This window comes from Macaca fascicularis, chromosome 8, assembly GCF_037993035.2.
Source record: "Macaca fascicularis isolate 582-1 chromosome 8, T2T-MFA8v1.1".
NCBI classification, from domain to species: Eukaryota; Metazoa; Chordata; class Mammalia; order Primates; family Cercopithecidae; genus Macaca; species Macaca fascicularis.
Window position 1 is genome coordinate 99,601,538 of NC_088382.1, and position 25,170 is coordinate 99,626,707.

At 37.9% G+C, this 25,170-nt stretch overlaps 2 protein-coding genes across 4 annotated transcripts in view; one reads left to right on the forward strand and one right to left on the reverse strand.

Annotated features, from left to right (window-relative positions):
- The window catches only part of LOC141407494 (uncharacterized), a 137,135-nt gene extending 136,072 nt beyond the window's left edge, over positions 1-1,063 (reverse strand). The window contains exons 1-2 of the mRNA XM_073999929.1: positions 1,052-1,063; positions 563-998 (exon numbers count right to left, since the gene is read on the reverse strand). Coding sequence (XP_073856030.1) covers positions 563-998; positions 1,052-1,063 — 448 coding nt within the window. The remainder of the gene's footprint in view (positions 1-562; positions 999-1,051) is intronic.
- On the forward strand, positions 122-24,919 carry OSGIN2 (oxidative stress induced growth inhibitor family member 2). Of its 3 annotated transcripts, none has more exons than XM_005563665.5 (6): positions 122-393; positions 7,216-7,370; positions 11,719-11,855; positions 12,203-12,394; positions 18,693-18,784; positions 22,095-24,919. In XM_005563665.5, the coding sequence occupies exons 2-6, from the start codon at positions 7,304-7,306 to the stop codon at positions 23,113-23,115; spliced, it is 1,509 nt and encodes a 502-aa protein (XP_005563722.1). In that variant the 5' UTR covers positions 122-393; positions 7,216-7,303; the 3' UTR covers positions 23,116-24,919. The 3 variants fall into 3 exon arrangements, with proteins under 3 accessions (XP_005563722.1, XP_005563721.1, XP_005563720.1); XM_005563664.5 differs by having other exon boundaries at positions 122-296; XM_005563663.5 differs by lacking the exon at positions 122-393 and adding an exon at positions 836-1,105.
- Positions 24,920-25,170: the final 251 nt, after the last annotated feature.

Consider the following 25,170-nt stretch of genomic DNA (forward strand, 5'->3'; position numbering starts at 1 on the left):
CCCACCTCTGATTTTTGACAAACCGAATAAGGACACTCACTACTGAATACTTTTCTGACTCCCTATTGCATCACAAACGCCTGCAGGGGCTTAAAAAGCGGCAAGCGTTCCCGCCCTTCCCCACGGACCGGTGTGGTCTGGGGCGGGCCTGAGCACCTGGATTTTCACCCAGCGTGCTGGTAATTCCTACACTTGTGTGTGTTTGAGAGACATAAAGAAGAGAGGATGACCTCTTCCCGGAAGCGGGACTTCCATAAAAGAACCGTCGGGGGCGGGTCCCGGGCACCTGTGGTTTGGTGAGTCCCCCAGGTGACTGTGATGAGGGGGTCAGGGGTGGAGGCACCCGGAAGCTCCGCGGTCTGCACCCCAGCAGCGCGAGGAAAATGCCCAAAGGTGGGTTCTCAGGCGTGGGAAGCTCGACCCTTCCTGGGGTCCTCGGCGAGGTGGCCGAGGACGCGCCTTACGCCAGGACCTCCGCTGGGCCGCCTGGGTGGCCCGAGTTCTCGGCAGCTTCTTTTCCGCTCGTCCCTCGGCCCTCTCGGCGCGCACCCACCAGCCTCACCAAGTCGCACACGGAGGGGCGGCGGGGACCAGACCGAGGTCCAGGTCCCGATTGCTGCCGCTGGGGCCGCGCGGTTTGCCGGCAGACCTCGGCTCCCTGCCCGCGCAGCCTCGGCTCCGTCAGGCCCGGCCCCTCGCCCAAGCCCCGGCTCCACCAATCGCAGACTTCGCCCGCCGCCGCCGCACCTGCGAGGAGGGGCCCGCGCGCCGCCGCCGCCGCCGTCGCAGCGTCCCCGCCCTGCTCCGCCCCTACCGCGGCGCCCGGAGATCACCCGCCTCCGGCGCCTGGCTCCCCACAGGCGAGGAGCGGAAGCCGCTATCTGGAGGCGGACTCCGGCGCCACAGAGCCGGGGCAGCCGCGGCAACGGCGAGGTGCGGGGCAGGGGCGCCCGGCAGACCCCGCGACCCCGAGCGAGTGGGCGCCCGGAGCGGGCAGCCTCGCCGGGGGAGGCGGAGGCGGCCACGGCGGCCGCGCTCGGGCGCCCCTCGCGCAGCGCTCCATGCCCGTGTGGTGCTGCCGCTGCTCCCTGGCCGGTCATTTCAGGTGACTTCCTCGCCGAGGATGGGAGGGGAGCAGGCGGGGATGCAGCGCTCTCGAGCTCTTTGGCCTGGCCGGAGTCGGGACTGGGGTGGAGGGCGAGCGCCGGGACCGCAGCGTCCTACCGCCTCGGCCGTCCTGCTGGGCGTGGGGGTGGTGTGGGGTGCGGTGTGGCGGGGTCCTTGCTCCGGGGAGCCTTGCGCTGTTGTTCCCTTTTCTCGCGCTGGACCGCGCGGGTCACGGGACTGCGGGACTGCCTAGGCCCGGGCTGAGTCGGTTACGGCGAGCTGAGACTTCCCAGTAGTGCAAAGTTTTAGCGAAGGTTTCTACAAAGTGCCTGCCTCCCTAAAAAAAATTATTTCTTAAAAAGTCTTCTAAATGTAATGAGTGGGAGGAAGGTAGGGAACTACATTTCAGTGTCATCTAGTTACAAATAGATTCTGCCTTGGTTAAGATGTTAGCCATGGTAAGTCATGTGTGTTGTAGAAATTTAAAGAATGAGGCGATTTTACACTCACCTTATGGAGAAAGTTTTTAGGGATGATAAAAGATAATACGTTTCTAAAATAAAAGTATGTTTTCTAGATCTAGCACATTTGGTCAACACCTCAGTCATTGGTGGAAAGACCAGACATTAGAAACTGATTTTAACCCTGGGGTGAAGAATTGTTAAGCTTAGGGAATACCTTAGTACCTTGCTTTACATATAGTGATGTTCCAGAATAATTCTATGTAAGACTTCTTTCCTGGTAAAATATGAAATTATGATCAAGCGTTCCTAAATTACGGGTTTTCTAGATAGAATTTAGGTAACACATGAACTTAGATGGAAAGAAAGGTATATCATTTCTCTAAATTTTAAAAACTAATATTCAGTTACAAATATAAGCAACAAATCACAGTAGTATGTGTGACTGTCATCAGTAGAGATCATAAATATGTTTATATCACATTGCAGTTGTAAATATAGAAATGCTGTGTATACTTATTCAAAATTATAGTAACACATTACTGAATTTATTGAATGCAGTGGAGAAGCACATGTACATACATATCACGTTTATTTTTTATGACTGTTTTAATAGAATTGGTTTTCTTGTAAATCCTGTGTATATTTAAGAACAGTATTCAGAGAAGCGGTCAAGAAGCGTCATCCTGTAGTAAAAAAGATGTAAGACACAGAGAAAGTTCGGAACTTCTTTTTTAATAGTGATATTCCAAGCTTGTCTAACCTCTCAGTGAGTTTAGAATGAGTCTCTTAAGTTGTGGATATTAAGGAAAAATAGTTTCATATAATAAACTGCTTGATTTTAACTTTTAGGTGAATTTGTTGACTACTAAGACAGCGGTTTGAGAGTATCAGATTCTCTATGGAAAGTTTTAGGAAATAGATTCCCCTAGTGAAACTTGTTAAACTAAATAAAGCCCATGAGAAACTAGCATGCGTTTCGAAAAAATATTGTGTGAAAGCTATTTGACACCTTTTGATATACAGTGTAGAATTCATATTCTTTTGACTAACTCTGGGTGGTGAATACCATTTGCTTCCTGCTGTGCACAGAAATTTGGAGTAGGGAGTGAAAACCAAGTATTTGCTATGTTTTGGTCTTGAGGGACAGAAAGGAAAACAAGCTAGCTGCCAAAGGTAAACATTATGATTAATAAACCACACTTTTTGTTGCAAAAACAGTTCTGTTGTGTCTAAAGTTTTTTTTTTTTTTTTTTTTAATTGTTTACCAGCTCCTTCAGGAATATGTTTCTGATTTACCAATGCTATTTCTCGAGCAGTTTCAAGTCAGGAGTTCAGGTCAGCATGGCCAACATGGTAGAAATCCCGTCTCTACTAAAAACACAAAAATTAGCTGGGCATGGCGGTGTGTGCCTGTAATCCCAGCTACTCGGGAGGTTGGGGCAGGAGAATAGCTTGAACCCAGGAGACAGGTTGCAGTGAGCTGAGATCGCACCACTGCACCCCAACTGGGCGACAGAGTGAGACTCTGTCTCAAAAAAAAAAAAAAAAAAAAACAGATTATAAAACAGATTGTGGCATCTGTATTGTCTAACATCTGAATGGATAAGTAGTGAGAGAACTGTCCTAATTTTCCAACGGAAAAATCTTCTTTTGTGTTCTGGAAGATGAAGAGTGTGACTGACTTCATTTGTGGCTTTAGAACCTTCTTTCCATGTGGTAGTATACATTCGATAAATTTTAGGATCATGGTTCCAAAGACTATAAAAATTCAGTTAGTAAAACATTTCATTTTAGTTTGAATGATCATTTAAACACGTGCTTCTGCTATAGTATGGAAAAAGTCTTTTTGTTGTCCAGATACTATGTCTACACTCTCCTTTGAAATGTTCTCCGAAACTTTGTGCTGTAATGTTTCAAAAACAAAAAATGGAAGGCCTCTAAAAGCATCTTAAATGTCAAATAGGCTTTTAACTTGCTTCCTAACAATAGAATAACTAATTTTGCATGTAAAGTGCTGTTCTTTAGTAGTTGCTAAATGTAATTGTGCATATTTTCCAATTTTAATTTGTGTCTCAAAGAAAAAGTGGATTTTTATTACTCAAAATAAGTTCTTGTTTTAAATAGAATATCAAATTGGAAATCTAGAGATTAACACTGTTCATAGACTTGTGATATACTGTGCATGTACTATAAAACATGTACAGCAATACTGAGTTTACAACTTAAGCTCTGAATTTTTTAGAAAGAATAATTATTAGAAGTCTTGTTTAATTAATGTTTTATGTAAAACCAGTGAATCACACTTTCTGTTTTTTGTTTCCTTGTTTTTCTTTGTGTTAAACCACTATCAAATAGTAGGCAGGTTTACTGCAAATAGTTTATCACACAGTTTATACCAGTGGCTCCTGAAAAATCAGAGCAAATTACCTATACTGTGTAAATTTAGATAAACTAATGTGTAGGAAATTTGAATAAACTAAACTTTGGTTCTTCATTGCTTGAGGGCTGCACACGCAAAAAACTACTAGACCTAATATATAAATGCAGTGTTATTGCAGGATGCAAAATCAACATACAAAAGTGAATTGTATTTCTATACATTAACATTGAACAATCTGAAAATTAACAAAGGAATTTCATTTATATAATAGCATCAAAAAAATGAAATACTTAAGAATAAATTTAATAAAAAATGCAATACTTGTACACTGAAAACTACAAAATGTTGAGAGAAATTCCATGCCTTTGCTATTGTGAATAGTGCTGCAGTGAATGTACACATGCATGTGTCTGTATAATGGAATGATTTATATTCCTTTGGGTATATATCCAGTAATGGGATTGCTGGGTGGAATGGTATTTCTGTCTTTAGGTCTTTGAGGAATCACCACACTGTCTTCCACAATGGCTGAACTAATACACTTCCCCCCAACAAACAAGCATTCCCTTTTCTCTGTAACCTTGTCAGCATTTGTTATTTTTTGACTTTTTAATAGCCATTTTGACTGGTGTTAGATGGTGTCTCATTGTGGTTTTGATTTGCGTTTCTCTAATGAGTGATATTGAAATTTTTTTCGTGATTGTTGGCTGCAGGTATGTCTTCTTTTGAGAAGTGTCTGTTCATGTCCTTTGCCCACTTTTTTATGGGGTTGTTTTTTCTTGTACATTTAAATTCCTTATAGATGCTGGATATTAGACCTTTGTTGGATGCGTAGTTTGCAAACATTTTCTCCCATTCTGTTGGTTGTCTGTTTACTCTGTTGGTAGTTTCTTTTGCCGTGCAGAAGCTCTTTAGTTTAATTAGATGCCATTTGTCAATTTTTTTTTGCTTTAGTTGCAGTTGCCTTTGGCGTCTTCCTCATGAAACTTTGCTTGTGCCTGTGTCCTGAATGGTATTGCCTAGGTTGTCTTCCAGGGTTTATACAGTTTGGGGTTTTATATTTGAGTCTTAAATCCATCTAGGGTTACTTTTTGTATGTGGTATAAGGAAGGTATCTAGTTTAGATCTTCTGCATATGGCTAACTAGTTATCCCAGCACTATGTATTGAACAGGGAATCCTTTCCCCATTGCTTATTTTTGTCATGTTTGTCAAAGATCAGATAGTTACAGGTGTGTGGTCTTATTTCTGGGTTTTCTCTTCCATTGGTCTATGTGTCTGTTTTTGTACCAGTACCATGCTGTTTTGGTTACTATAGCCCTGTAGGATAGTCTGAAGTCAGGTAAGGTGATGCTTCCCGCTTTGTTCTTTTCACTTAGGATTGCCTTGGCTATTTAAGTTCTTTTTTGGTTTCATATGAATTTTAAAATAGTTTTTTCTAGTTCTTTGAAGAATGTCATCGGGAGTTTAATGGGAATAGCAATGTATCTATAAATTGCTTTGGGCAGTTTGTATGAATTTGTATGGCCATTTTAATGATACTGATTCTTCCTACCCATGAATATGGCATGTTTTCCCATTCGTGTTAGCTCTGATTTCTTTGAGCAGTGATTTGTGTCATCTCTGATTTCTTTGAGCAGTGGTTTGGAGGTTTCTGATCAAACTGACTTTGATCAGAAGCCTCCAAAGGTACAGGAGAACCTAACTTTTGCACATACTTTGGAGAAATATCAGGGACAGAGCAGAATATAAAACATGTGAAATGCAGTTGCCAAGAGGTGGAAGCAGGCACAGGCAAGACAGCTGATGCATCTGGATCTGATCAGAGGCAGTAGTTGGAATGAATCAGAAATCGATGGATTGAGCATATAAAACTTCCTCCCAAGGGTAGGCTTGCACTGTGAGAAGGGTTTTCCCCTCGTAGCCATGTCTGATTGGTGTCTGTTTTAGTCAAAAGAGGCTATGTAAGAGGAAACCAAATATTTGGGGTACAGGTTACTTTTTTTGCTTCAAGAAAGCTCTCAGTGTGTCCTGAGTAAGTCTGCCCTATCCTAGGGTAGATTGGGAACTCTGAAGTTTATAGGGAAGTAGAAATTCCTGTCTCTGCCTGATTCTTTTCTTTGTGTCAACCTCCTCTGGGATCAGTGAGTTCAATCCTGTGAAATAACTGATCCATCCCATGCTTGTTTATCATTTGAGAGTAGTAATAAACACACCCACTAGTAGGTACTTAATTTAATACTTCCAGACATTGTGGTTGTTGCTGACTGTATGAAGATAAAATTAAGGGATTCTATTCTAAAGTAACTGTAGTATAATGCAGAACATTAGCTGTTCAGGAGATACTCCATGTATTGCATGAAAATGTGAGAATGCTAAAACTAATTTCTAGAGAGCCAATTGAGAAAGAAAAATTGGAAAATAACATTAAGATATAATTTTAATATATTTTTGAAATATATTTAATATATTTTTGGTAACATAGCAAGATCCTGTCTCTACCAAAAAATATTTTTTAAATTAGCCAAATGTGGTGGCACACCTGTAGCCCCAGCTACTCTGGAGGCTGAAGGAAGAGGATCACATGAGCCCAGGAGGTGGAGGCTGCAGTGAGCCATGCTTGCGCCATTGCACTCCAGCCTGGGTGACAGAGCAAGACCTTGTTTCAAAAAAAAAAAAAAATATATATATATATATATATATATATATATATATATGCACACACACACATAGTATATATATGTAGTATATATGTAATACTTTTCTGAGTAAAAATGTATACACCTAATTTCTTATACCAAAATGCACAATTTATAATGTATAAATACCATAACTTTTTCTTAAAATGTGTATGACTATATATTGTCTTTAATGCACTCACCTTTTAAAAAGAAAAATGTAGAGGAGAAACTAGCCCTTTCTAGACTAGTTTCAGAGAATTATGAACTCCCCAACACAATGCTGTCTTTGATCTTGAGAGAGGTGCTTATTTCATAGGGACTTGACTACAAGATACTTGTGAGAGAAAAGCAGCTATTAATATTTGGAATTTTTGAGAAAAGCAGCTATTAATATTGGGGATATTTGGCGTTCAAGTTGGTATAGGTTGATATGTAGCGAAGCTATTAATTTGAAAGCATTGGTCGGAAGGATTTTCTTTCTTTTATGAAACGATTAAAATATGTCAAAATCAACTCAGAGTAGAGATTGATTTTTGTAAAGGCTATATTGACTATATCTCTTTTTATTCCCTTTTTTTAAAAAGAAACTATAGTGACACTGAAACTGAAGGAGAGATTTTTAATTCCTTAGTGCAATACTTTGGTGATAATTTGGGGCGAAAAGTTAAAGCGATGCCATTAGTTGAAGAAACTTCTTTACTGGAAGATTCATCAGTGACTTTTCCTGTGGTAATAATAGGTAAGTTATTGTATTTTATCTTTTAAAATTACATTTATGACCCTTAATACTTTTATAAATCTACAGTTAGTACAAGTTCTTAAGATTTTATTGAAAAGTGTTCTTAGGTGGTTTGATATGCTAAAAAACTAATAACCAAATCTTTGGAGAGTAATTGGTTTATCTGATTTTAGCATCTGTGTTAAAATGCAGTGTCTTTTTACTGAAGAACTGATATTACTACATTATTTTAAAATACCTCCTACATTTGTATTAATTATATGACAGTGTCATGGTGATGTGATAATATTATTAGAGCTCTGAAGAGTGTTCTATGTATATTATTGGATAATACCTTACAACTTTGTAGACTTCTGATGTTGGTAGGGCAGATACAGAGAGAGAAACTGACACAGATATTGAGTAACTTGTGCAAGTTAGTAACTGGTGCTCAATTAGCAATGACATTATAGTACTCTAAGGTGATGTTTATAATTACTTTAACCACAACATTACTATTTTATATCCTTTGTATCACCTCAACAGATAGGCATATAAGATATTAAAAATTTAACTATTAATACAACCTAGTTCAGATTTAGAAACTTTTATAATTTAGTTTTATTGCATGCATTTAATTACTTGTTATGTATATTTTTCATCTAATATACAAATGCGAGGAATTCAGACAAGGAATATAGGGTGAAGCTAACTAAGACAAAGGAGAGAGTTAAGGAATATAGGTGGCTTGGTGGCTTATGACTTCCTATGTTTCTTTGATAGTTTGTTTCAAAGTTAGCAGGAAGGGGAGAAAATTCATGTCTTCTGGCTTGTGGGAGATACTGTAAAGGAAGGAAAAGAGGAGAGCAAAATTGTTCGTCTATACTAGGTTCTATACTAGATTCTCCTCTACAGTATATGATAGAGATGACAGTTTTTGTAATAGTTCTCAACCAAGAGATATCAGGGACCATAACGTTATGTTTCATTTTCCCCCTTACGTCTAACCTTGGTTTTCTGTCCTGAATGAATGGAGGAACCCTGTCTTCTTGTGTGGCTAGGCTGTGGGAAGGTCAGAAAAGAAAAACTTAACCTTCATTTGCACCTGCTCACTCCACTCCCCACAAAACAGCCTATCCCCGTTTTGCCTCAGCTAGCTGTGAGTAGCTTAACCTCGTGTGTATTTATATAGTGTCATTACTGTTGACAATGGCACCACCAGCCTGAGCATAAAGAGCTAATTAATATATGTTTTCTGTTGCTGCTGTAACAAATTACCACAAACCTAGTGGCTTTAAACAATGTGAGTGTGTTATTCTACTGTTCTGTGGGTCAGGAATTCAACATGGGTCTTCCTGGGCCAAAATCAAGGTGTTGGCAGGACTGTGTTGCTTTCTGGAGGCTCTAGGGAAGAATGTTTCCTTTTCCTGGCTCCCTTCTGTAGCTTCAAAATCAGCAATGTTGTTTCTTAGCCTTCTTTCATTGTCATGTCCCCCTTTCACCAAAACTGAGAAAAGTTCTCTATTTTTAAGGACTCTTGTGATTAGATTGGGTCTACCTGGGTAATCTAGGTTACTCTCCATCTCAGGATCCTTAGTCGTATCTACAGATTCCTTTTGCTGTGTAGTAACATTTGCAGGTTCTGGGGGATAGGTCTGGGACATCTCTGGGCGCAGTGGATCAAGCCTGTAATCCCAGAGCTTTGGGAGGCCAAGGTGGGCTGGATCACCTGAGGACAGGAGTTTGAGTCCAGCCTGGCCAACATGGTGAAACGCTGTCTCTACTAAAAATACAAAAATTAGCCAGGTGTGGTGGCGGGCAACTGTAATCCCAGCTACTCGGGAGGCTGAGGCAGGAGAATTGCCTGAACTCAGGAGGTGGAGGTTGCAGTGAGCCAAGATCGTGAGAACTTGGGCGACAAGTGAAACTCTGTCTCAAAAAAAAAAAAAAGAGGGCTGGGCCTGGTGGCTCACACCTGTAATCCCAGCACTTTGGGAGGCCGAGGTGGGCAGATCACAAGGTCAGGAGATTGAGACCATCCTGGCTAATAGGGTGAAACCTTGTCTCAACTAAAAATATAAAAAATTAGCTGGGTGTGGTGGCGGGCGCCTGTAGTCCCAGCTACTTGGGAGGCTGAGGCAGGAGAATGGTGTGAACCCGGGAGGCGGAGGTTGCAGTGAGCTGAGATTGCGCCACTGTATTCCAGCCTAGGCAACAGAGCGAGACTGCGTCTCAAAAAAAAAAAAAAAAGGAAGATTAGTTCTAAATATTTTTTTATTTTTCTTTCAGTCTTTAAGGCTTCCTATTCTAGTATTATAAGTTGAAATCTTCCTCTGCTTTCTCTATTTCTAGTATTCTTATGGTTTTACTTTTCTTACATCTTTGAGTATATTTTATTTGGGGTAACATATTAGGCAAGGAACAGGATTTTTGCTTTGTGGCTAGCAATTCTCTCAGTTGGATTAAATTTTTAAAAGGCAGAGATAATAAAGAAGTGGCAATCCAGAATAAAGGAATTGTTAATTCATAAATGGAAGTAGTTCAAGTATCCAGTTTGGTTTTAGTTAAAGCATATAAACATATAGGAAGGCGATGTCAGCATTTAGGACTGGAAAGATGGTTGAGACTAGAACGTGTGTAATCACCTGGCGGTTTCTTGCCTGTTGCACAGCCAAAACCAGTTCACTGAGATCATGGCATTGCAGTAAAGAGTTTGACACAAGGCCAGCCCATATGAGAGAACTGCAGTTATTCAAATTAGTCTCCTTATAAAACTCCTGATTGGTCGGGTGCAATGGCTCATACCTGTAATCCCAGCACTTAGGGAGGCCATGTTGGGTGGATCACGAGGTCAAGAGATCAAGACTGTCCTGGCCAACACGCTGAAACCCTGTCTCTACTAAAAATACAAAAATCAGCTGCGTGTGGTGGCACACGCCTCTAGTCTCAGCTACTTGGGAGGCTGAGGCAGGAGAATTGCTTGAACCCAGGAGGCAGAGGTTGCAGTGAGCTGAGATTGCACCAGTGAACTCCAGCCTGGTGACAGAGCAAGACTCCATCTCAAAACAGAACAAAAAACGAAACAAAACTCCTGATTCCTCCTGATGGCTTGGAGGTTAGAATTTTTCAAGGATAGTTGGGTGAACAGGGGACTAGGAAATAGGGTGCTGCTGATTGGTTGGGGATGCCGTGCTAGGGTTTCGAAAATGATTCTCTAGTACTGAGTCCAACTCTGGGTGGGGAGCCACAGGACTGGTTCATTTGAGTCTTGGGTCTGAGTCTTGAATCTTGGGAACAGTAGAGTCAGACAGTCATCAGAAATGCAAAAGTCTGAAAAGACATTTCAAAAGGCCAACCTCAGGATCTACAATAGCGATGTTATCTGTAAGAGCAATTAGGGAAGTCACACATCTTGTGACCTCTGGCTACGTGACTCTTCAGCAGTACAGAATTATAGACACTCTGCCTACATCTTAGCAGAATTCAGGCACCTCTCATAATCCTAACCTTGTGGCCTTTCATTAGTTTTAGAAAGGCAGTTTAATTTTGGGAAGGACTGTTACCATCCTTAAACTATAAATTCCTTCCTTGGTTAGCTTTGCCTATACCTAGGAATGAGTGAAGCCAGCCAGCCTTTGAAGCTAGAAGCAAGATGGAGTCAGCCATGTTAGATTTCTCTCACTGTCATAGTCTTTGCAAAAGTTATTTCAAATGGAGAACACTGGATAGTCAGAAACAAACTATTAAGACCTTTAGAATGGAAGGGTAACATGATGAGGATTGTGTGTTACCAAAACTTATCTGAATGGAGTATGTGAAATGATTGGAAGTGGGTGAATCTCAGGGCAGAGAAACAGTAGGAGACTTGTCTTTTAGGTGAAAGTACAGGAATGAGAATAGCAAAGACAACTGACAGGATATGGGGGGCAAACTAGGTTTAGAACCAGAAACTGATTAACTTAGAAGTTTGCTAGTACCGTATTTTGAGATTGGATAGGGTTAGAAGGAGAGGGCACCTCAGTGAAGGGACTTATGAGCTTGCTTTTGAGCACATTATGTTTAAGTTATTAGTGGGCCACTCTGTCAGGTAGAGTCAAGAAATAGAATGGAAATGTGGAATATATCCTTGGGAAATAGGTCAATTTAGAGAACTGATTTTGGATGTCAGTAGCATAGAGAGTTGAAGCCTTGAGTAGATGAGATTCCCAAAAGAAAATAAGAGAGAAAGCAAAGGTAAAAATCTCATGAAATATCTGGTTTTAAGAGATTAGAAAAGGAAGAATTGGTGAGGGAAAAGAGAAGAAAAAAGCCAAGGAATGAGAGTATTAAAATGCATGACCTACCCCTTTCCACCTTTTATTTTTAATAGGAAATGGACCCTCAGGAATATGCCTTTCTTATATGTTATCAGGCTACAGACCATATTTATCATCAGAAGCAATACACCCAAATACAATCTTAAATAGTAAATTAGAAGAAGCAAGACATCTTTCCATTGTTGATCAGGTATTATTTCTTACATGTCAATTAAAAAAATTTGTTTTTTGCTGAAACAAGACTAGTTTTTATTTATATAAGCTTTGTTTCTTAGTTGAAACCCTTTATTCTAAATAACACCTTGTATCATTTTTATTTTAGATTCGTAAATATATTCTGAGTTACTTCTATTTATTTTCTTGAATTTATTAGAGCAGAGTTTTCTGAATTATTTCCTAGTGGAGATTTAGTAGGTGCTCTGTGGTCAAGTTTGGGAGTACTGCTTTTTATCATTGGAGCATCATGGTAGACATTAGAATATATTATCTGGGAAATGCTGGCTTTTTTCAAACTCTGTCTTCCTTTTGTTCATTCAGGACTTAGAATACTTGTCTGAGGGCCTTGAGGGCCGATCATCCAATCCAGTAGCAGTGCTTTTCGACACACTTCTTCATCCAGATGCTGACTTTGGGTATGATTATCCATCCGTTTTGCATTGGAAATTAGAGCAACATCATTATATCCCTCACTTAGTTCTTGGTAAAGGTCCACCTGGTGGAGCTTGGCATGTGAGTATATTTTTCAGCATTTTAGTGTATGTGAATTATTTGTCTTGATAAGACCAAGTTGATTCTTAAGCATTATGATAATGTTATAAATGATGTTTATAACATTTTTATTTGAGAAGAATTTTAATGCTGTTCAGTTAGTTAAATATGGGTTTATTACTAGTAGCAGTAAATCAAGCCAAATTTTATTACCGGTACAGTCTTAGAATAAGCATGTCTCTATACTCTCTTACAAGAATTATGTAGAAGACATTTCAAGAATGTTTTGTTTAATAAATACTTAAAACTCACTTATTTATTTTAGACTTTACAGAATCTCACGTAGTATTTCAAAGCAGTATCCATTATTTTCTCACATTTGCAGAATCTTAAGTGAAAAACGTAAAGGAGGTTGTATTAGTCTGCTTGTCTGCGATAACAAAATGCCACAGAATTGATGGCTTAAACAACAGACTTTGTTCTCACAGTTCTGGAGGCTGGAAGTCCCAAGATGAAGGTTCCAGCCAGTTCAGTTTCTCATAAAGGCCCTCTTCCTGGCTTTCAGATAGCTGCCTTCTCAGTGTGTCCTCACATAGCAGAGAGAGAGAGAAATTTTCTCTTCTTATGAAGCCAGTAATCCCATTCTGAGGGACCCACCCTCATGACCTCATCTAGCTCTAATTACCTCCCAAAGGCCCTGTCTCCAAAAGCATCACACTGGGGGTCAGGACCTCAACATAAGAATTTTGAGGGTAGATACAATTCAGTTCATAGCAGAGGTTAAACCAGAGAACCAGTGAATTAAAAGATTCACTCAGTACATTTCATTAGTGGGCCAATGAGTAATAATCGTTCATCCTTCCTGTGTTCTTAGCAGTTAACACTGTGTCTAGTGTGTAGTGAGTGTTCATTGGTTATACAAATTGATGTTAAGTAATTTAGTTTGCTATGTTATGAATTACAGACTTCATGGGAACTTTAATATATCACATACCAAATTTTTAGTAGAAACTTCAGTTGGCTATTCGTATATTAGTGCACTTTTGCACATCTGAAAAGTTGTTTATGTTTATAAAATGACTGTTTCAGGATATCGGGACATTCCTAGATTAAATATATCATGGGTTTCTTTTAAAATCTTTATTCTCTTTTTAATAATGAGTAGCAACTACTAAATTATTTGTTGCTTTTAGCTTAAGTTTTATGATGTTTACTTTTTAATATCAACTTTAAGCTTAATTTATTTACAGTAAGCTGCATCCATTTAGAATGTATAATTTGATGAGCTGTGACAAATGCCTGTAACTGTGAAACCACCAATACAAGATAAGAAAGAATTCTGTCGTGCCCAAACCTTAAGTGTTTATATTTGCTGTTAATTAGTAGCATTCTTTTAAAAAAAAAAAAAAAAGCCGTAATGTATTTGGAGGTGGGGAGGGCATTTAGACTGCCTTCTCTGAATTCCTGAGGTTTTATTTTACTTACATTTTTCTGTTTGAAGAATATGCAGGCAATAATTGATGTTTCATTTCTTTCACTTATGTATAAAAAAGTTAAAGTATGGATAAACCCTGATTACCAAAAACACATTTTGAGCCAGTGGTAAAAGTTAAAATATACCTAAAAGTTGCTGATTTTTTTCAGGCATGTATTCACTAGAATAGGGCTGTAAGTAAGTAATATTTCAGCTGTGTACCAGTTGTCAGTCATCACCTCTGTGAAGGTTATTGAAGGTCAAGACATAATTACTTGATCCTATCTGCATTCCATATCTTAATCTTACTGTGCTTGCCTGTAGTACTATTTATCTGTTTATGTGACCATCTCCCCTGCTATGGTTTATGTACATCCTAATTAACCTGAGTCATGGCTTAAGATGTAAACTTCTTGAGTCATCACCCCTCTCTCCTACTTATCTTCATATAGTTCTCTGTTTCTCTTGTGATCTAGTTTCTCATCACTCTTCTCTCTTCCAAACTTTCTGTGGCCCCTTGAACCAATTTAGTGGTAAACAACTTGTTTGCTTTGCTATATCTTTAACCATTCAGTCAGATGCTGCTTCTGTTCTCTTTCTTGAAAGCTTGCTATTTCCTAAAGGTACCATTCCCACTGCAGCCCTCTGAAGTGGAGCCTATTCATTCTCCCATAGCCCCATGTCCTATCAGGTTGGCTAATAAGGTTGGTCTTCTCTTCACACCCCTATGCACTTGTGTAAAAAGCCCTGTTCCATTGAACAGGTCATGCCATTTTCTAGCTTTTCTACCATTCCAGACTGTCTCCAGACTGTGTCCATTTCTGACTTTTTTACCATTCCAGACTGTCTCTAGTTACTGAACCTGTGGCACCTAATTCATGGTCTTCCATTATATCCCAAGTTTTATTATCACCTTGAATAATTTTACCTCTACAAACATGACACAGAACCAAGATCTTAACCTTTTAGTTTCTTGGTCTCCTCATTCTCGACGATGTTGTATTCTTCATTGGCTACTGACTCCAGTGGCTCCATTGTAGATCTTACCTCTCATAACTACTCAACTTGTAAAAACCTAAATTCTCAAATGTCTTCCTTTCTGATCACAGTTTCCTGTTCTTCAAGCTTATCACCCAGTTATGCACACTATACATAATCTTTGAATACAGAGCGTGCTCCTGGCCGTGATCTTCATATTACTTATCCAGCCCAGCTTCTATAGTCCATTGAGTTAACTATTCTCTTTAATTCCCTTAACCCATTGTCCTTCTATCACATGGGTTTGTCAGATAGGCAGTTCATCTAACTATCCACTTGATCTTTTCTTGAGCAGTCAGACCCCCAGAAAAAAAAATATATATATACAACTGTGAAAATATTCTCTACTCTCAGTTGGGGCCAAAACATTACTATAAGCTTCGATATTTCCTTCTTTTCAAACCTTTATCTCTTTTTTCTCTTTCATGCTGAGATAGAAGTGCTCTTGGTTCTTATTTTACAGAGAAAATGTAATCCATTAGGATTGAACTTCCACAATTTCACGCTCAAACCTAAAACTTACACATTAATGCTAATTCTTTTTTTTTATCCCGTTATAACGGAAGAGATACTACTACTATCTAAGGCTCACCTTCCAGCTACATTGTGGATCCCTATCTTCCCAAGAACATTATTTATTTGATTTTCCCTATTTCTTTTATAGCTTCAATTTATCCGCCAGCTTCTATTGGTCAGTATGTAAACATGCTGAAATTATTTCCATCTTTAAAAAAATTTTAGGTGCCAGCTGATCTACATCCTTTGGTTTCTAACTAACTTCCTGAAAGAGTTGCCTATACATCCTCCTCCCTGCTTTGCCTTCTGCTCCTTAGCTTACTCACTCTACCTTCTGCCACTGGTTTTCCTTTGGAACTATTTTTTCTGAAAGTCAGTAACTTCCTTTTTTGCTTAATTTGATGATAAGTCTCTAAATTTATCTTTTCTGACCTTTGCAGCTTTTGACAGTGTTAATATCTTTCTTAGATTCTCTGAATCTTCAGTCTCCTTGTTTTTCTTCCTGTTTGGTCACTCCTTTTCTGATACCGTTGTGGATTCTTGTCTTTTTTGTTGGTGTTTTTGAGACAGCGTCTCACTCTGTCACGCAGGGTGGAGTATAGTGGTACAGTCATAGCTCACTGCAGCCTTGGACCCCTGAGCTCAAATGACCCTCCTGCCTTAGCCTCCCAGTGCTGGGATTGCAGGCATGTGCCACCACACCCAGCTGACTCTTATTCTTTAAAAATGTGCTTCTGTAGACCTTATCCCAAGCCTGGGTCTTTTCTTCATGCTCTTCCTTCTCCCTGGGTTATCTTACCTATTTCAGTGGCTTGCATATTGATATTAATTGATTCCCAAATCAGAATTCCCAAAATCAAAACCAGCCCAGATTGCTGTTTCTCATATATTCCCTTGATTATTCTGCAGGTGTCCTGAGACTTAATGTGCCTAAAGCTAACTATCTTTATCATCAAGTTCCTTCAATTTCCTTGTCATTAAATGACATTCTTATGTAGTTACTCAAGCCAGGAACCTGAGAGTCTTCCTTGATTTCTCTTTCTTCAACTCTCATTTCAAATTAATCACCAAATCTTTTTCATTTCTGATTTTTGGGTCCATCTATTTCGTTGCTAATATTGGTCACCACTGTCTTTCACCAGAATTACTGCAAACCCTTTCTAAATAGTTTTCTTACTCGTTTTGTCTCCTCCAATCCATTATCCATACCAAAGCCAGACTCATCCTTCTAAATTACCTGTCTGAGATGTTACACCAATGCATAAAACTCTTCAGTTGCTCTCCATTCATCTAATATATAGTTGTAGACTTTGTAATGTATCTCACCATAGTCCGATCTAGCCCTTACTTAGGTTTCTTATCATACTCCTCTTTTTATCTCTGACATTCTGTTCTCTAGCATGCTTTTGTTGGGGAGTCCAAGTTCATTCTCAGACTTGAAGATTCAGTAGGATTCACAGGACTCAGTAAAGATGGTGTACTTGTGGTTAAATTTTACTACAGTGAAAGGATACAGATAACAATCAGCAATGGGAAAAGTCTCACAGGGCAGAGTCCAAGTGTAAGTTTCTAGATATCCAATCATAGTAAAGTCACAGGTGTGGTGTCTAGGGATGTTTTCTGTGGGGTCAGTCATATAGGCCAGCAGCTCCCATGTGACTTACTTCTGCCTCCCAGAGCAAAAACTGATATTCACATAAATCACATTGTTACGATAAACTGTCAGGGTTACATTGGTATAGCATCGCCAAGGCCTTAGGCATGCAAAACCCATGCTCATCAGGTAGAGTATTCAAGGGCTCAGAAGTTATTTCTGAGAAGGTGGCAGCCAAGCTTGGTCCTGAAGACAGGCCTTTCTCGGTAATGTGAAAGGTTGGAACAACGCAGGCCTGCTGAGTTAATCTTATCAGGCACAAGGCTGAATTTCTTTTGTCTTCTTGAAGGACATTCATATTCACTGTCTTTATTAAGCTGCCGCGTGAATTTTAATTTGGCCTTGAATGTTTTCCCTTTCTATTGGTACACTCCTCAGCCCATTTGTGTCCTTGAAGAACCAGATGCTTTCTGTATGCTCCTACAGTACTTCTGTTTAGTTTGCATCCTTTAATACTACAGTCTCCATGACAGCTTGTCATGGCATATAGGTTACATGGGGAAGAAAGAAAGGTAGGAGAAAAGAGATCAAAGCACTAGGGCTCTCAACCAACTGGAAGAACTTGTGCAGTGGGAATAATGTTAAGAAATTGTTGTCAGAAAGTGAAATAGTGGTTTTTTAAGGTTTTAGAGTTATAGGTGAAACTCTCAGGTTCCAAATAATCTCCTATAGATAACACATTCTTAATAGCTCCTTTTATGATGATTCCAGGTTCTGAACCTGGTATCAGGGCTAGCCTCCCTCAAAGCAGGGTGGCAGCTTGCTGCATTCTCTTTCTTGGGTGATTTGTATACAGTCACAAATGATGCTTCACAGGGCCTAGCACATAGTAAGTACTCTGTGAATGTCAGTCAGTTATAATAATAATAGTATGTCCCGTTTTCAAACTGGGTGTTATAGAAGCAGGGCAAGAAGTTAGGAGAAAAGAAGCTACTGCCTAAAAGAGTTGATTGAAAGAGATCATAAAGGTCAAGATATAATAGATAATTGGCCTTTGGGCTTTTCTTGCTTTGTATTGAACAAAGCAGAAATAAGTAGGTCAAAGGAGCTTGATGGCAAGCAGTGCCTCAGCAGTGGGTATGTTTCTCAGGCATCCACTGCCTATTTCTGTATCTTTAAGAAGAGATGCTGCTGTATCCACATCAGCCTAGATTTTAGAATTATAATTGATGGAGGGGGCAAAAGCTTTGTTGCTAATTTAAAAAAAAAGTTAAAATGAAAAGCCATCTAAAATTTTGGAACTTAATGAACATTTTTCCTTTTGTTCAAAAAGTGAATATAGTGAATTTTTGTTTCCCTGACATAATATTGTACATCTGAATTATGTTGATCATAGACCAAAGTTATCAACATTGTTTAGGCATTGGGTAATATTGTAAATCTGTTTTCTAAATGTGTAACTATATGAAAGAAGGTTGTTGGGATAATATCAAATGATGAAGGCATATGAAAGTTTATTGGAGTAATGTTTTTGAGGTAAGTTATCCAACCATTTAGGACTGTGGGAGCGTACCTTATCCAGAGTCATAATTATTGTAAATGAGATGGATTTGGTTAAAAAATAGACAAACAACAACAACAAAAATGTTACTTCTTGTTTTTTGACTGTACTTTTTTTTTCCCTTTAACTCTGATAGAATATGGAAGGCTCCATGTTGACAATCAGCTTTGGAAGTTGGATGGAGCTACCTGGACTTAAATTTAAGGACTGGGTATCAAGTAAACGAAGGTAAAGATTAAACTGTATTAAAATTCTTTGGTGTACATTGAAAAAGAGAATGTGGAAAAATTTCAAAATATTTGTGATTTTGTCATGGCTGAAGAATATAAATGTACATGTCTTTCAAATAAAAATGTGTCCTTGAAGCAGTGATTATAATATGCTAGTTTTCATTTAGAGATGTTATAAAACTAAGCACAGAGGTAAGGGATTATTGCAGATTGGTTTCCTGTGACTTTTTGTTAATCATGGATTTATCTACTCTTTTGTTAAATCACTCTCTGTTTAGTTACTTTCTCATCCATCCATATATTATTTTTCATACTTGAATGAGTTGATATATAATTTTATGCATATTTCTTATATGAATACCTAAACTCTGCATACCTAAAGTGTTTGACTTTTAGGGTAAAGACTGTATATTGTATGATTGATAATTTAAAATTATGGATAAACTAGAATCTGGCTTATGGATAGCTAATTGGGTATGAAGGGACATATTTAAAAAAAAAAGTCTAAGAGTAGAACTGAGGGCCTGGCACAGTGGCAGCATTTTGGGAGGCTGAGGTGGGAGGATCACCTGAGGTCAGTTCGAGACCAGCCTAACCAACATGGTGAAACCCCGTCACCACTAAAAACACAAAATTAGCGGGGCGTGGTGGCACATGCCTGTAATCCCAGCTACTCGGGAGGCTAAGGCAGAGAACTGCTTGAATCCGGGAGGCAGAGGTTGCAGTGAGCCGAAATCACGCCACTGCACTCCAGCCTGAGCAACAGAGCAAGACTCTGTCTCAAATAAAAAAAAAAGTAGAACTGAGAAGAAATCTCATCTTGGAAAATTATAAATTTATTTATTTTAAGGGAAAGATTCCAAAATTTAAAAAGAAATATGAAAATCCTATCATTTTCAAGGATAGTAAATATTAGAGAAGAATTACTAATACAGAGAATCTACTCTAATTTGACTACTCACAAAAACAATAAGTGAAGCAAGAAGTCACGTAACCTTTGTTAGAACAGGGATGTAACATTTTGAGTACTTCAATTCCTGCTAGATAACAACCATGTTAATTCATAGAAATTTTCCTTAATTTGAGGAAATTCAGGGAGAGCAAATTTATATCATCATGGGTAATTGAGATTAAACCTTTCAAAAAATTCATTTTAGATTTTTCAAAAGAATTATATATGGGTTTGAAACTTGAAGTAAAATTAGGCAGGTTGTACAGTTCTTGATCTTCGTAAGTTGGCAAGTGAAATTGCTTAACACATTCTTCACTTTGTAAAAGGGTAAGAAAGAGAAAGCTTTATGATTTATGTACCAGAAGCATTTACTTTTCTAAATTATGAATATTGTGTTGAAGTAATATGTGCAGATGAATTTTGTGATAAATTTAGGTTTAGTTGCTGCCTTTGCATAGTGTTGAGAGAAGACTCTTAGGTCTCTAGAGATTGGTGGAGTTTGAGTTCTGACTCTGTGACTTCTAGTGTTGTGATCCTGAACAAATAGTCAGTTTTCCATTCTGTAAAATGGAGATGATAATACAGCCATGTATTGCTTAATGATGGTGATATGTTCTGAGAATTGAGTCATTAGGTGATTTCATTGGGCAAACATCATAAAGTGTACTTACACAAACCTCCATGGTATAACCTGCTATACACTTAGGCTATAGGATATAGCCTGTTGCTCCTAGGCTACAACCCAGTACAGCATGTTGCTGTACTGAATACTGTAGGCAGTTGTAACACAATTGTGTTTTTGTATCTAAATATAGAAAAAGTACAGCAAAAATATGATATAAAAGATTAAAAATGGTATACCTGTATGAGGTGCCATACCAAAAATGGTATACCTGTATAAGGGCACTTACCATGAATGGAGCTTGGAGGGCTGGAAGTTGCTTTGGGTGAATCAGTCAGTGGTGAGTGAATGTGAAGGCCTAGCACATTACTGTACACTAAGGTACACTTTTTAAACACTGCACCCTTAGGGTACACTGAATTTATTTTTTAAAAAGTAATTGTACCACAACTTTAAGATGGCTATGATGTCACTAAGCTGTAGGAGTTTTTCAGCTCCTTTGTAATCCTTTATGGGACCATTGTTGTGTATGCTGTCCTTTGTTGATTGAATTATGTGACACATGACTGAAGAAGTAAAAATCGAAAGTTAATACTAAATCTTAATTATAATTATTAAATTTTAAAAGAAAAATTTTTGCGAACTTCCCATTACAAGTTACAAACAGTCCCTGATTAATAATGGTTTGACTTAAGGTTTTTAGACTTTAAGGTGGTACCAAAGTGATGTGCATTTTATACAAACTATACTTTGGATACCAATACATCTATTTTGTTTTTCACTTTCAGTATAGAATTCGGTAAGTCACATGAGATACTCAACACTTTATTATAAAATAGGCTTATTGTTAGATGATTTTGCCCAACTGTAGGCTAGTGTAAGTGCTCTGAGCACATTTAAGGCAAGCTAGGCTAAGCTTTGATGTTCAGTAAGCTAGTTATTAAATGCATTTTTGACTTAAAATATTTTCAGCTTACATGATTGGTCTTTCAGGACAAACCCCATTGTAAATTGAGGAGCATCCACATCATGAATTATGTCAAGTAATTTGTTTCTTATCTCTGATTGGGGCAGGGGATTTTGCTTGTTGCTTTGAACTTTGGAAAATGACATATAGACTAATGCAAGTTTTTCATAAAGAACAGTTATGTTTTAGCTCTGCTTATGAGTAGGAAAACACATAGAGTGAAATGTCATCTATTATTTACCTAGATGTAAGATGACTTTGTTTAGCAAAAGACAGATCTGAATTATTTTCAGTTATTAGGAAAACAGCAGTGTATTAAAATTCATTTCAAGATGGTATATTTAATTTTAAGAAGCATAGATATTACAGTTAGACCTGCTCAGTGATTGTCATGAAAATAATTCAGTTGATAGTTATAGATTATAATTGTGAGATAAAGTAGTCCAATTTTCAAATATCCACATTTTAATACCTTCATTTAATGAAAGTTTTATCAAGCAGTGTGTTTGAACAGACACTATTCATGGCATTGGGGAAACAAATGCGTTAAATATAGTCTCTGCTCTCATGGAACTACTTCTTCTTTTACTAAAAGTAATTCATGAAGATTTTTTACTAAAAATAGAATTTTTTTTTAAGTGTTAGAATAATGTATAGCTAAGATAGCCCAGCAGAATTTAAAAACTATAAAAGCTTACTAGGTAGATAATAATCATGTAAACTGAAAGTAGTATCCTTATAGGATATTTTTCCTTTTCCTTTTTTAGGAACCTAAAAGGGGATCGAGTTATGCCAGAGGAAATAGCTCGCTACTATAAACATTATGTAAAAGTCATGGGTCTTCAGAAGAATTTCAGAGAGAATACTTACATAACTTCCGTATCAAGACTCTACAGAGATCAAGATGATGATGATAGTCAAGACAGAGATATTTCAACAAAGATAGAGAAGTCAAACTTTATCAAGAGAAACTGGGAAATTAGGGGTTATCAGCGAATAGCTGATGGTTCTCATGTTCCCTTCTGCCTCTTTGCTGAGAATGTAGCACTGGCAACTGGAACGTTGGATTCTCCTGCCCATCTGGAAATTGAAGGGGAAGATTTTCCTTTTGTGTTTCATTCAATGCCTGAATTTGGAGCTGCTATAAACAAAGGAAAGTTGCGTGGCAAAGTGGATCCAGTGTTAATTGTAGGTTCTGGGCTTACTGCTGCTGATGCAGTACTGTGTGCTTACAATAGTAATATCCCCGTGATTCATGTGTTTCGCAGACGAGTAACTGATCCAAGCTTAATTTTCAAACAGCTTCCCAAAAAGCTGTATCCTGAATATCATAAAGTTTATCATATGATGTGTACTCAGTCATACTCTGTAGACTCAAATCTTTTATCTGATTATACCAGCTTTCCTGAGCACCATGTGCTTTCCTTTAAGTCGGACATGAAATGTGTTCTCCAAAGCATTTCTGGATTGAAGAAAATATTTAAGCTGTCTGCAGCAGTAGTATTGATAGGTTCTCATCCTAATCTGTCTTTTCTGAAGGATCAAGGGTGTTACCTAGGCCATAAGTCAAGCCAACCAATCACATGTAAGGGTAATCCTGTGGAAATAGATACATTTACCTATGAGTGTATAAAAGAAGCCAACCTTTTTGCATTGGGTCCTTTGGTTGGAGACAATTTTGTTCGATTTTTAAAGGGAGGGGCACTGGGTGTTACACGCTGTTTAGCTACAAGACAGAAGAAAAAGCATTTGTTTGTTGAAAGAGGAGGAGGAGATGGGATAGCTTAAAGCAAGTTTACAAGTAATTAAAATGGACAGTTTGCTGTTAAGGATTTTTAATAGTGGTTTTGCAGTGTGCTGGCTTGAATTTTCTGGACTTGAGTTAACTGAAGGAGAGCCTCAAACTATAGTAACTTCATTTTTAAAAGTTACTAGAATTTGGTATCTTGATTTATATTGTAATGTTTCAAAGGTGTCAGTGTCAGACAAATAGAAACACTGCCAACTTGGTGTATCTTAAGCTTTCACTTAACTAAAACATTCTTTTCTTCCAAAACTTATTTTTCATGATCGTTTTTGGTTATTTATTATACTCGATTCCAAAATAGTACAGCCTTGAATCTATAAAACTGTGCAGTCATTATGCCAGAAATTATCTTAAATATATAATGGGCCACCTTGCTGTTCAAAGGGTGGTGCAAGGTCCTGCAGCATCTTCTTCATCTGTAGCTTGTTAGAAATGGGCCCTACAACTTCCTGCATTTTAACAAGATCCCCAAGGGATATGTATGCTCATAAAAATTTGAGACACACTGTGTGTTAAATGAAAATGATACAAGGTATGTATACTGGGGGTGGGGTGAGGGTAGGAGGCATTTACAACTCAGATTTTATTTATTTTGAAATTATCAATTGTATAAATCTAATTTATTACCAAATAGGGTCTTTTAAAAAATATTTTTATTGTTGAAACCTTGACAGGTACTTCATATTCTAATAATTTCAACAGTCCAATGTGTTATACACTTTGACATCCAAGAACTCACCAAGATATTTTTCAGAGATTTATTCTAGATTTAACTATCATAGCATTTAACGAGTCTGATTTGTAGTTCAATAAATTGTGGGTTGAACTACTTATCCCTGTGTGAACACTGAATTACTTTCTGTCACTGAAACTAAGGTATTTGGGTGTGGTAAGTACTTCTAAAATTGTTATACTGTTTGGGCATTGTCTGAATTATTAAAGGTTAAAATAAAAATAAAGTCAACATTTTTCTTTTCCATTCCAAAGGTGTACTTAGAGATCTATAATAGTATTCATTGGAGATGACATAGCAGCTCATATCATGGTTTATTGGATTTATGTGTTCTAATTATCTTTATATAAGTGTGTTTACTGTCTGTGTTTTCACATAAACCGCTAGAAGTTTTAATGTTAAGACAAAAACATCTTCTGAAGTTCTCCATTGCAAATTGAATTTTTCAGTCATTTTCTCTCTTTTTTATTTTTTGGTACAATTACTTCATCTGGAATGTCTTCATTGAACTTCTCGTTATTCTATTTTTCTTAGAATTAAAAGTGGATTACGTGTGTTTTTCTGTTCATTTTATTGCAGTATTAAATGCTTAGCTTATTACAACCATAATTCACTATACAAATATTATTGTATAGAATATATTTGCGTCATCAACTAATTGCTTCAGATGAATTCTTAGACTCTTGATAACATCACACCTAATTTAACTTGATTTTACAAGCTGTACAATCCAATTTTAGTTTTCTATTGTGATAACTTTTTTCAAACCAGTTTCACATCTTAATGAAATAACATTCTCTGACTGCACTTGCTTCAGTACTCTCTTGCTTGCCTGTTTTTGACCTCTGCATGAGTTGGATTAGATGTTTTTCTTACTGTCACTTCTAAATAGAAAATGACAGTGAGAAAGGGAAGGATAAAACCTTTGACATCCCCTTGTGTCTCAAAAGTCCACACTTACTCAAACAATGGCTTTTTTGTGATGAGGGTATTTGTTAAAAAAAAAAAAAAAAGAGAGACTTCAAGAAAAATAAAGGTTCAGTGGAGCTGCAGATAAACCTGGTGAATCATTTCATCTTTGGTAATCTCCCATTTCCTGAGTTCTTCCTCAACCCAGGCTGTCCTGTATGGTATATAACATTCAGGCATTTTCTCTGATATACTATACTTTCATACTCTATAAATTTCTGTCCCATAATTCCAACACTTTGCATTTTTACTTTAGTATCGACTAGCTATATTCATGGAAGGGAAAAATCACTAAATACTTGTCTAGTTATAGCATGATGTGAGCATCTCCTCT

Coding starts and splice junctions, on each gene's coding strand:
- OSGIN2 (XM_005563663.5), top strand. CDS start 1,062: ATGCCCGTGTGGTGCTGCCGCTGCTCCCTGGCCGGTCATTTCAG. Junction 11,856..12,202: donor ATCTTTCCATTGTTGATCAG/GTATTATTTCTT, acceptor TTGTTCATTCAG/GACTTAGAATACTTGTCTGA. Junction 12,395..18,692: donor CACCTGGTGGAGCTTGGCAT/GTGAGTATATTT, acceptor TAACTCTGATAG/AATATGGAAGGCTCCATGTT.